This window comes from Mustela nigripes, chromosome 2 (assembly GCF_022355385.1).
Source record: "Mustela nigripes isolate SB6536 chromosome 2, MUSNIG.SB6536, whole genome shotgun sequence".
Taxonomy (NCBI): domain Eukaryota; kingdom Metazoa; phylum Chordata; class Mammalia; order Carnivora; family Mustelidae; genus Mustela; species Mustela nigripes.
The window spans coordinates 190610744-190623797 of record NC_081558.1 but is presented as its reverse complement, the minus strand read 5'-3'; the positions used below and the strand labels follow the sequence as shown (position 1 = coordinate 190623797).

Here is a 13054-nt window from a genome sequence, read left to right as displayed (position 1 = left end):
CCTGCTTCCCCTCTCTGCCTGCCTCTCTGCCTGCTTGTGATCTCTATCTGTCAAATAAATAAATAAAATCTTTAAAAAAAAAAAAAAACTTGGGGGAGAATTAAGTGAAATTATACATACATATATACTGGATGTTAAAAATAAATTCAAATTCTGGGACGCCTGGGTGGTCCAGTCAGTTAAGCACCTGACTCTCAGTGTTGGCTCAGGTCATGATCTCAGGGTTGTGAGACATACCCTACCCATGAGCTTCGCATGGAGTCTGCAAGATTCTTTGCCCATCCCTCTCCGTCTGCCCCTCCCCTTGCTTGCTCATGTGCTCTCTTTCTTTGTCTCTCTCAAATAAATAAATAGAACCTTAAAAAAACAAAATTAGATTTTTCTCCTTCCATAGTGCTAACAGGGTTATAGATATTATACAGGGACAGATATATTGCAGGAATATTGCAATCTTATCTGTGGAACTACTTAGCATGTTATTATCTAGCATTTCTCTGTAATAAAATGAGAAAAAAAAGTCTTTACAAACAAATTTTATAAAAATATTCATGCTTAGATTAGAGAAATAACATTTAGGTGTCATTTTCCTTGGAATCTTCCTCAGGATGGTATGCTACAAACGAAATAGTAAAATTCCTACCTGCTAAACCAGGAATATGTCATCCTGCTGAAGAATGAAGCATTTTTCTCTGGGTTGCATTTCTAAAAAGAAAAATATAACAAGTAGTGCATGAAGAATATGTCTTTACTTTAAATTTGATATATCTTCATCAATAGGTGGAAAAGTAAACATGAAATAATTTCAACTGCCAACAGCTTCAAGAATGTAGATATTATAATCCTTAAGGAATAAAATTATTAGAATGGTAGTTGGACTAGAGGCATTTTAAGATTTCTACCAACATTATCATTATGACTCTGTTTACATAACAAGAAACCATGTAAAAAAAAAAATTTCTGAAATTTCTACTTCTCATTCTCACACTCTGTACATATATCTCCTTGAATTTCTATGACTGTGTATATATGTATGTTTATGCATATGTATATATACATAATTTAGTATCTACATATAAGCTAAATTTAAAACACTTTAATCACTAAATTAAAGAAGTTTTGTCTCATTTTCTAAAAATATAAAAATAAGAGAGTATAATAGGCATTTGGCTCACTTCTGTGTGCTTAAATTACATATTTTAGGATAAAGGTATAAATACATAAACATCTATTTATCACAATTACATATTATTTTGGGAGTTTGTAACATTACCTGAAAATTCTTTCTGTTCACCTGGTGAGTTCAACAAAAAGAAGGGCTTAAAAAGAAGGCCTCAAAAGTAATCATTTTATGTTTTTAGAGTCGAAACCAATGCCTGTATTTTAAAAAGTGAGAACTGATCACTATAGTAAAGTTCATTTTTTAGAACCTGTCCCATATTTGACAATTTCAGCACCGATCCTCTCTAATCCAGTTCTGATTTCATACATAAAATATTAACTATGTTTTGAAAAATTATTGTCCTAGAAGGAATGTGTACAACAAAATTCCATCCTATACAGCAAAATGTCCTGAGTAGGGAGCAGAAAACATTATTCACTCCATATCTGTTCCCTGAGTTACAGCAAATGATATACTACAAATAATTTACTCAATTGCTATCTGTCCTTGTATTATTGTTGCAAAGAGTAAATGAAATGACAGATGTAAAACCGGGGCCTCAAATAACCACTCATACATGTGAACTCTAATGTGATCATCACTACTATTACCAAACATATTATTTGGAAAATAAGTGCACATATTGTGGAAAATGTTTTGAAAGTTCTTGAATTAACCCACAAGTCACGTTTTATTTCACAGAGAGTTGCCAATCTGATAATTTACCACCAATGTGAAGATCTGATTCACCCCCAAAACATGTGTATTTCTGTGGCAGACTGTAAATGGCTACAAATCCTTAGCAGCTTTTACCATCAAGAGGTAAACTCTATTCTCCACTCCCTGAACAATTTTGATCATGAAAATGCCATGAGTGACACCAAGAGAGCTCCAATTCTAAGCCTTGAGAGGCTTGCTGTGCTCAGAACCCTGAGCGTCACCATGTGTCTGATCCCAAGCTGACCTGCTAGAGGATGAGAGACCCCACAGAAAAGACATGATGTGCTCATATGACAATCTTTCATCCTGGCTTGGAAAGAGCCAGACACATGAGTAAATTAGTCCTAGATGATCCTGTCACCAGCCAGCTTTCCAGTGGACTATGGTGCCTAAAAGAGTTCAGCAGAGACCAGCAAAGCTGACCCAAACCAGGTCATGACCCAACTGATCCAAAGACTCAGGAGCTAAGTAAAAAAAGTGGTTGTTTTCAGTACCACATCTAGCAAAGCTACTAGAGAGGGTTATTTTAACAGTCCCAAACCTCAGTATTTGACTTAACATTCCCTCTAGGCCCCTTTTCCCGTATGAAAGCATCTCATAGGAGGCCCTTTGAGTCCTTTGGTAAATAGCCTCCTTAGATGTGGGCCAGGCATCTTACACTGAACTTATCACAATAAATTTCAGATTTACCTCCCAGAAAAAAATTACAGTGGACAGGTAAAATATCTGGTGAAGGGAATATGCCTTATCAAGCTCCAAGAACACACAAATGACTTTTCAATAAATACTGAATTTTTAGCATGGGTCTCACTGAGTTCATTACTGATACTTTGCTACAGAGTAACTTCTGTGTAGAAAAACAAACAGGACAATTCTAAGAGTATCTTTCAGTGTTCTAATGTACTCCGATCTTCTCCATTAAACATTTCTCAATCCTTCTAACTCACTATTTTCACTGTGACAGCACTTCTGGTCTGCATATCTAACTGACCTCAAATGTTTCCCATTTCCCTTGTTGCCCTAAGCCCACTACAGGCCTTTGTTTCCTAAGCCTGCTTCTTTTCTGTGGTACTTTTTTTTAACCACTGAGTGTATAGCAGGAATCCCATAAACCCCCCTTTACCATTGCTGACTTAAGGACGATTTTCATGTGAATGGAGGTCCTGTTATTTCTGGGTTTTGACAGAGAAGGAGGAGGAGGAATTTGGGGCCATGAGACCACAGCATAGCCAGGGTCCAGGATTAGTGAAGTGTTTTGCTTTCAGTCTTCCTTGGGTTCAACCTTGAGATGTGGTCCCAGGACGAAATGATTTGTGTGACTACTGCATCTCACAATAGCTCGTGACCCCTAACTTCAGGAGCTTCCTTTGTGGGCACTGGACAGAGTTCTGGGATTGGTGGAGGAAGTTAGGGGAAGTGAAGGACAGCCTCATGGAGAAGGGAAAACACCCAGAAATCAAAAATTTATGTTTCTTAATCACTTAGTATGTGCCGGATTCTGTACAAAGTATATTACCTCATTAAATACAACATGTCTTTGTGGGGTGACCGGGTGGCTTAGTCGGTAAAGCACTGCCTTTGGCTCAGGTCCCGGGATCAAGCCTCATCAGGCTCCCAGCTCAGTGGGGAACCTGCTTCTCCCTCTGCCTCTCCCCCCTGCTCATGCCTGCTGCCTCTCTCTCTCCTCTCAAATAAAATCTTTTTTAAAATGTGTATATAACATGTCTTTGTGGTGAAACTATTTTTGTCAACCCCATTTTACAGGAGAGGAAACTAAGGCCCAGAGTTTAAGAAACTTAAGGAAGTTCGAGAGATTGGATCTAATGCAGTTAGCCCATTCCATCTTCCAGTCATAATTCCACACTCTCAACTCTGTAACAGGCTGCTGCTACTTAGAGATACCTTTCCTCCTGTCCAAATCCTTCTACTTCACTTCTGGCTAATTCTCACTTGTACTTTCATCCTATTTAAGATCCAATGCCTTTGGAAAGGGAAAAGATTTATTGCTTTTGGTAATTCCTTTCCACCCAATCCCAGCCTTCAAGGCTTATATTCTTGTTCTGGGTTACCACAGCAATCTCAACATATTCCTCAGGGAGGATTTAAAGGGGCTCTTCACAGCTGTCTTTACTGAATTTACCCTCCCTCTTTCCTGACTATGGAATCCTTTCCTGACAGGTGCTTCTCTCTTGCTAGATTTAGTTCTTCCAGAAGACAGAAAACTATATTTGATTTACCTTTATATTTTCAGTTTTAGCCTAGAGCCTAGCTAAACCTATTTTGCAGGGGAATGAATGAATGGCTGCCCACCAACCACAAGTATTTATTAGTATTCTAATCATAAGTCACTGTGCCAGGGCTAGAAACTACCAGAGAGTCATGTTCTTAGATTATAAGTAGAGGGGATTTCTGTCTGAGATCTATTATGTCAAAACATAAGGTCTCAGCAATGAAAGGTAATCATATAAGGTCTTCCATAGGCTTTGAAGCCATCAACTCTTTCTTTTTTTTTTTTTTTTTTTAATTTGGCATCACAGAGATACCAAAAAGAAAATGCAAATAAAAACTAGTATTTTCAGGGGCGCCTGGGTGGCTCAGTGGGTTAAGCCGCTGCCTTCGGCTCAGGTCATGATCTCAGAGTCCTGGGATCGAGTCCCGCATCGGGCTCTCTGCTGAGCAGAGAGCCTGCTTCCCTCTCTCTCTCTCTGCCTGCCTCTCCATCTACTTGTGATTTCTCTCTGTCAAATAAATAAATAAAATCTTAAAAAAAAAAAAAAAAAAAAAAAAAAAACACTAGTATTTTCAGGGCACCTGAGTGGCTCAGTGGGTTAAAGCCTCTGCCTTTGGCTGGAGTCATAATCTCAAGGTCTTGGGATCAAGCCCCGGATCGGCCCCTCCATTCAGCGGGGAGCCTGCTTCTCCCCACCCCCCTGCCTGCCTCTCTGCCTACGTGTGATCTGTCTGTCAAGTAAATAAATAAATAAAATCTTTAAAAAAATAAAATAAAACTAGTATTTTCAATCCTGTATAAGTGGATAGCTAGCCAGGTTGAATTAATAATCAAGTATATAAATAATGTTGAAATCCTACAGGAAGAACTGCAATTTTGGGTGAGAAATTTGTTTGAGTTTTATAATTTTCCACCCTACAAGTTTGTGATTCAGTGCCTTTGGCGGCCACCTCTGTAGTTGTACCAATGATATTAAACCCGTTTCTCTGCTTAAGCCTGCCATCTCTCTTATAAAGTTAAAAAAAAAGAAAAAAGAAAAAAAGAAAGAAAGAAAGAAAAGAAGAGAAAGAGAGGAAGAAAGAGGGAAAGAAAGCGGGAAAGAAAGAAAGAAAAAAAAAAAAGGAATACTGTCCTGGTGGAGCTTTTTCACATTTTCAGCATCTATATTTTATCGACTTTACATATAATTCGCTTTACTTTTAAAGACATTTATAGTTTCATTTTATAGGTACTTAGAAGAATGCTGTCATATTTATTTGACACTTGGAGTCACCTACAAGAACGAGGATTAAAGTAAGTTCCCTTGAACCTGATTTTGTTTTTGTTTTTTTTTTTTGTCCTTTTTAGAATTACAGAGCTACTTACAGAAGGGTCTATTTCTAAGGCTTTGTCTCCTGGTGAAAAGCAAAGCCAGTGGAACTTGGGTTAGGGACAGTGCTGGAACACACCGCGGCAGGGATCGTCGCCCGGTACGACTGTCCCGGCATGTGACTTCCCCTGCGGAAGAAGCACGTGTCGTCACGAGGGCAGAGCAAGGCACCGTCAAGGGCCCGCAGTTTCTGGACTGCCCCTGCCCCGTCTCGTCTCCCAACACCCCGGGGTTAACACCTGTCGGTCCTCGGGGTTACTGATCCCGCATCGCCCCCGCGGTGCCGGCGGGTTCTGCCACCGCCCGTGGAGCGCCACCCCAGCCTCTCCGCCTTCGGTGACGCCAGGGCCATGCACGCTCTTCTCACGCGCTCGTTTCTGGTGACCGGGCAGTTGTCCCCTCTTCAAAGAGGCCCCTTTCTCCTCCCGCCGCCACCTGGACGGAGATCTGGACGGCTCCGATCTCCCAGAGTCCCGGGGACCGGCGTCAGCTCCCCCGACTGCGCGCGCGTCCGTCCGTCTCTGTGGGTGGCGACTGCTGCGAACACGCGGCTCGAAGCCATCCGTGCCCCGGGCCGCGTGCCAACGGGCGGCCTCCGTCTCCCCACCCGCAGCGGCGACGAGCGCCCGCCTCTCCCTCCGGGACCAACGAGCAGTACCTGCGCCTCGGGCCCCGCGGGGACCCGCTCGTAGCCGCTGCCGGCGCCCCACCTCCGCGGGCAGGAAAACATGGTGCGCGGGCGCCCGGCGACGGGAGGCGGAGGGAGGCACCGAGGCGCGGGGGTCCGACGCCGCGGCGCCCCGAAGTGGGCAGGACGCGCGCACTCGGCCAGACCTAGTTGGCAGCCGCCCCGCCCCGAGCCGGCCCTTCCGGCGGGCGCGCCCTGGGTGGGGCGGGGGCGGGCGGATCCGCGCGGGGCCGGGACGAGGTGGGGCAGCGGGGAGGGGGGGGCTGGGGGAGGGGGGGGCTGGGGGAGGGTTAGGGGGTGAGGGGTCGGGCGGAGAGGGGATGCGGGGAAGGGGAGGAAGGTGCAAAGGCGGGACCATCTGTAGAGTACGAAGATCTCTGCGGCTGGGGCAGTTTGCACTTGACCCCGTAGCTCTCCAAGCCTCGATTTGCAGGACTGCGCTGCTAGGAAAATGTTTCTTTACGATCGAAGCACGAAGCGCGTGTCTCCCGGATGTTTGTCAATAGCGTATTACAGCGGTCCCGGACCGAAAACTGTTAAGGACAACAGGTGGCAGTAGAACTTTATGGAGCGAATTTCATTGCGATGACTTTAAAATTAGAAACAAAGGAAATACTCCCCTTATTAGAAAACCATGGCAGTATATGAAATCTAAATTTTACTCTTCAAATTAATTATAAAGCAACATAATAAATGAAAAGCTAAGTAGTAACTAGAATCAGCAAAGGGCTAACCGAGAAACATGACACAAAAAAGGGAATATGAATATTAAGGATGGCATTTTGAGTTTTAATAACTTGACGAACCGTGAACCTTGTACAAAGAAGTACTGATGTATACAATACTTTGAGGAAGATACGCTGATCCCTGAGTTGTGTCATTGGTCTGAGAAAATATTTTGTTTCAGTTAACTTAGAACCTGAAGCAACAGGAATAATTTATTTTTATTTATTTATTTATTTATTTAAGTAGGCTCTCCCCACCCCCACATGGGGCTTGAACTCCTGATCCTGAAATCAAAACTGGCATGCAAGATTGAGCCAGTCAGGCATCCCAAGAGGGAGTAATTTTAGAAATTCTGAATAAGGAGATAAAGTTAAGACAATGTGATAATTTCACAAGGATGGGTAATTACATTTCAGGACTAAGCAAGTTCTGTCTGCTTCTTGAAATCATGTTAGAGGTACATGGAAAGAATGGAGATTTAGGATTGAAGAAAGCCTGTTTCCTGGAGAAAAAGGCCCAAAGATGGTACCCGAATGAAGTTTGGGTTTGCCCACGGAATGAGTCTGTGAGGAACCAGACAACTTCCATGAAAGGATTAGACTAAATGATTCATCAGAGAATTAAAGTTCTGGGGGATGCTTACAATGCAGTTTATTGGGCTTTCGTCCTCTCTAGACCGTATTGGTCTGGCCCTATGCAAAAAGGAAGTTGTAGATTTTAGTTTAAAACAAACCTGTCTGTAAAGAATTGAGGTTGCAGCTTGGGGTTTAAAAACTTTTTCTCACTTCTTCCAGAACTTTACACCAACTCCAGTGCAATCTGGGGACATTTCATATTCAGCAGCCGCAGCCTGAGAGGTCCCTTCTCCATCTGTACTTTTCAAATGCTCACTGTGTGGATTCCATGTGGAAAATACAAGATCTTGTGCAGTTAGTCCTTGCTTTTCAGATACAAGGAAAGAAGGAACTTGGAACCTGTGCCTTGAAAGAGGAAGCCAGGAAGAAGAGGCCTAAAAATAGCTCAGACTTTAAATTCAACATGTGTTTCCCTTCCTCTTCTTGGAATCAGTCCCCTCAGAAAAGGCTGGTGTTCTGGCAACCAAAAGCAGACAGATTTCCACACAGTCTCTGTATAGACACACAATTCACAAATCAGTGGGAAGAGATAGAGATCCCCAAGGTAATTTAGTAAAGGTGAGAGAGAGCTACAGGTGTATTGGGGAACTGGAATGATGAAGTCTCCACTCAAAGGAATTGGGGGAAAAATCTCTGGGAACCCCCACAGAATTCTATTTTAAATTTGTCCATGTTGAAGAAGGCTCGAGGTAAGACTGTGCTAATGAGATGGTAGACACGAGGGTTTTCAAGAAAGGAATGACCATTTTCATTGCCTCAGTGAAAAAACAGTAAAATATTCAGATTTGCCTAGGCAACAGAAAGTATAAAATAAATGACCTTGACACAGGCAAAACACTGCTGCAAAATTAGCATTCTATCACTGAATTCTCACACAAGCTGGATTGTGAAATAAATATTTCCTCCTCAGGGGGGAAAAAAAATCATGGAGAGATGGAATAAAAGGGCATTGGGTTTAGTAACGGTGGAGCATGTTTTATGTCACAGTTCCCTTTTCTAGGTTCATTTTGAGGATTTTTTAAAAGATTTTTATTTATTTATTTGATAGAGAGGGGGAGCACAAAAGCAGGGAGAGCAGCAGAGGGAGAGAGAAGCAGAGCCCAATGCAAGGCTCCATCCCAGGACCGTGGGATCATAACCTCAGCCAAAGGCAGACACTTAACTGGCTGAGCCACCCAGATGGGCCAATCTTGAGGATTCTTTTCCTCCCGGGGATTCTGTTCAACTTTACAAGCTCTGCAGGCGCTCAGCTCATCCTTTTCTTATTGGCTTCACAGATCGGTCTGAACCTCTGAGACTGATTAGAATAAGGCTGAAAGAAAGAGCTGCCTGTTTCCCATTGTTAAAGGAGCAAAGTATTGTCACCATGGCAGAAAGCAGAGAATTCTTTTCCTCAAGACAACTGTAGGTTGTGTTTTTATGGGGGGTAGGGTCTGCAGTGGACTTTATTTTCATTGTTCTTGTTAACCTTGGTATTAAAAATACAATTAACAGTACTTTTCAGTTCATGGCATACTATCATCATTTTGTGAAGCACCATTTTTCTTTTTTTTTTTTTTAATATTTATTTATTTATTTATTTGACAGAGAGAAACACAGCAAGAGACAGAACACAAGCAGGGGGAGTGGGAGAGGGAACAGCAGGCTTCCTGCCGAGCAGGGAGCCCAATAAAGGCTCGATCCCAGGACCCTGGGACCATGACCGGAGCCGAAGGGAGACACCCGGTGACTGAGCCACCCAGGCACCCCATGAAACACCATTTTTATTTTATTTTGTTTTCTTTTTATTTCCCCACTGACTCGATTTCCAATCCCTTTATTACCCACCATAGGTCATTTATCTGGAGTGGCACAAAAGTATACAAATGGCATTTTCCTAGAAGTCATTACAGTACAATTCCTTCCCCCCCCCCCCCCTTACTTATTAATTTGTTATTTGTAGAGATCTACTCATGTGAGGTCATGCAGTACTCGCTATTGTTCCTGAATTCTCTGTGGTGCTTTTTTCTATGCAAATACCACAATTTATAGGAACTTGAATGTGGTTAAGCACATAGACTCTGAGGTTAGACTTCGGGTTGAAGTTCAGCTCCACCATTTAACAGCAAGTCATTTAACTTCTCAGGGCTCACTTTCCCATCCATAAAATGGAAGTGATAGAGATGCCTTCTTCATAGATTTGTTGTGAAGATGACACAATTTAATCATGTACTAAGTAAAGCACTTAGAACAGCATGAGCACATGGTGAATATTGAACGAATTCTTACGATGATTATGACTTATCTAGTCACCTAGTGAACGAGATGTAGGCTAAGTCCAGCTCCTTGCTCCCATGGTCAATGCTGGGAGGACTACCTCTCTGAGGACTGTATGACTTTCTCCTAGATCAAGAGATCTAACTTAAACTTTCTGGACTCAGGAACCCTTTACATTCTTCAAAATTACTGGGTATGTAACTAACTTTTGTGTATATGGAGTATCTTGATGGATATTCACTATATTAAAAATTAAAATGAGATTTTTAGCTTATTTATTTATTAATTTATTTAAAGATAATAATAAACCCATTACATGTTTTCATTAATGATAGATTACTTATGAAAAATAGCCAAATTTAAAGAACAAAAATTTTTTCTGAGACTACTGACATTGTTTTACATTTCAATGTCTGGTTTGGTAAAAGATGGTGGAACTCTCATACTGGCTTCTGCATCCGATCTATTGCAATATATGCTTTTGATCGAAGAAGATGAAGAAAATCTGGCTTCCCACGCATATGTAGTTAGAAGAGGTGGGTTAATTTGTGGCTTTCCAGGTAGTTCTGGGTATTTATTTTTCTTAGCTATAACAACAAAACTCTGTTAGTTTCTTAAAAGTTAGTTGCACTGTAGAAGCCAAAACCCTATCAATAAACCTTCTGTGCTACATTTAAATTCATTGGTCTGTCTTGCTTTTTTTTTTTTTTTTTTGTCTTGCATTTTGAATGAGCCTTTTGTAACTGTATGATTTTGTAGCATGATGTATTGGTCATTTGGTTATATTGGTTCCCAGAGTAATGATTATCTTCCAAATGTTGACACTTATCATTATGTAAAATCAAAAAAAGTTTATTGATAACACCACCAATGTCATCAAAAAATTCTTTAAGTATTGGAAAGCTGTCAAGCTCGAAATGCTGGATACTGGTAGTCTTAAAATGTAACTTTCTCTAATAACCTTGAATTTTTCATTGGCCACAAACACTGTCAGTTACATTCCTTGAAATGGCAGAATTGCTTTATTTTCTCTTGAGCAAACTCTGCCAGACATCCAAGTCTGAATAGCCATAGTTTGTCTTCCGTCCTTCCTTCATGTGAAAACGGTGTTGCATCAAATAGTGGCCAATCCAGCTTCAGCTCAAACTACTGTATAAGTGTTTTTCCTTGAAGCTACCCTCGTACTTCAAAATGCAGCTGAAGTGCTTTGTGGGAACTTTGAAGTTCATCTCACAAAATGCGAGACATACATACTCAAGGGTCAAGACTGAATATTCGTCCTCATACCCGTTTTATCTTAGTGTGAGTGCACAGTGGTAACGAATGTGATGACTATTTGTACTCAGCTCTGCTGCATGGACTTGTTTCAAGGAGCCAGCAGTTTCACCCATGATTACTTTTACATCACGGGTCCAAATATTAACAAAGTGAGAAAGACAAGTGAAAAAAGACTAGGTACCAACACTAGTTATATGTCTGTGGTACACAGCAAGACTACCATCCAGGAAAGTTCTGACGACAGTTTACATTAAATTTAAATGTAAATTTAGGCGCGCCTAGGTGGCTCAGTGGGTTAAGCATCTGCTTTCAGCTCAGGTCATGATTCCAGGGTCCTAGGATAGAGCCCCACATCAGGCTCCTGCTTGGTGGGGAGTCCGTTTCTCCCTCTGCTCCTTTTCCCTGTTCCTGCTTTCTCTCTCTCTCTCAAATACAAATTAAAAAAAAAATTTTAATGTAAATTTAAAATTTAATGTTAAATAATAGAATTCACCATTGATTCATATTCTATCCCAAGGAAATAAGCAGCAATGAAGTCAAATACTTCTTATTGATAAATATTTTCACTGAGTCATTATTTATGTATTTGGAGCAAAGAAAAAGTAAATTATAACAGTAGGATAACCTTTGAGTTAATTATACATACAACCACATACGGCAATATTATGCCATGATAAAAAATGACATTTATGATAAAAGTTAATATCTGAACATGCTAACAATATAATTATGTAATTTTTAAAGGATATAACCTTCATAGATGACACCAACTATAAAATATATGTAATTAATTAAATTACTACAGTACAAAAATATTAAATTATTTAAAATGTTAAATTAGGGTGCCTGGGTGGCTCAGTTAGTTTATTCTCTATATTTATCACTTTTTCACAATTCCCTATAGCAAACATGCATTAATTTTTAAAGTAGACAAAAATAAATGTAAAATGAGGGTGCTTTCACCAATAGGTGATATGTTTTTAAACAGGTACATAATTCTTCAACACAAGCTTTGCACTTCCATGGCTCACGTTTCCCCAGATGATTTATCAGCATAGGAAAGGAGATGATTGAGGGCCGGCTTGAAAGCAGGGCTTGAGTGTGAGACCAGAGGCAGAGTCTCAGTCCGCATTTGCTAGCTGTGTGAAACTACGCAGATCACTTCACTTCTTGTCTCTTAGCCTCAGTTTTACAGCCTAATTTTTACCTCACAGGGTACCGGAAGTACTATACTAGAAACTGAATTAGAAACCAGGTTAAAATGTTAGGCATAGAACCTACACGCAGGTAAGCACGCAATAAACATTGCAATCATACTACATCTAGAGCCATACCTAAAAAGTGTAAAGGTTAGGGCCTTGCTCAGATTGGAAACCGGAAGTGTAAAGCAAGGCCAGTGAGCAGAATTATGAGGCTGGCTTTTCAGATCTGCTTCTCCACAGGAGAACAAGAGTGTTTCAAGGAATGATTGGATTCACTCAACAAAGAGAACCTGTGAAATATTAAGATGCAAGAACTGAAAAGGCTTGTGACAGTCACTGTGGCTGTCCAGATTGGATAGAAAAGTGATAGGCCGGGTGTCTGGGTGGCTTAGATGGTTGGGCGTCTGCCTTCAGCTCAAGTCATGATCTCCAGGTCCTGGATGGAGCCCCCCGCACCAGGCTCCCAGCTGGTTCGGGGGGCAGCCTGCTTCTCGCTCTCTCTCTGCTTATGTGCTCTCTCTGTCCCTCTCTCTCAAATGATGAATAAATAAAGTCTTAAAAAAAAGAAGTGATAGGCAACTGGAGACGGAAATATCTCAGAGTATAAACCTTTGTGAGTTATATTTAAACAATCAGTCACCAGATCAATTCCAAATATGCCCTAGGAGGGACAGACGGAACAAAGTTCCACCTGAGTCTGACAACAGATTGCTGCCTGTTAAGAGTGAACTTGGGGGCGCCTGGGTGGCTCTGTGGGTTGAGCCTCTGCCTTAGGCTCAGGTCATGGTCTC

General features: G+C 41.3%; 1 protein-coding gene across 6 annotated transcripts in view; it reads right to left on the bottom strand.

The window, feature by feature from the left end:
* Positions 1 to 6348, bottom strand: part of LOC132012308 (multidrug resistance-associated protein 1-like) — a 90270-nt gene extending 83922 nt beyond the window's left edge. For 4 of the 6 annotated variants that reach the window (XM_059392158.1, XM_059392161.1, XM_059392162.1 and 1 more), the window contains exons 1-2: positions 6137 to 6348; positions 641 to 702 (exon numbers count right to left, since the gene is read on the bottom strand). In XM_059392158.1, coding sequence (XP_059248141.1) covers positions 641 to 702; positions 6137 to 6208 — 134 coding nt within the window. In that variant the 5' untranslated portion in view covers positions 6209 to 6348. The other 2 variants (XM_059392159.1, XM_059392160.1) reach the window with 2 other exon arrangements.
* Between the last annotated feature and the right edge of the window lie 6706 nt (positions 6349 to 13054).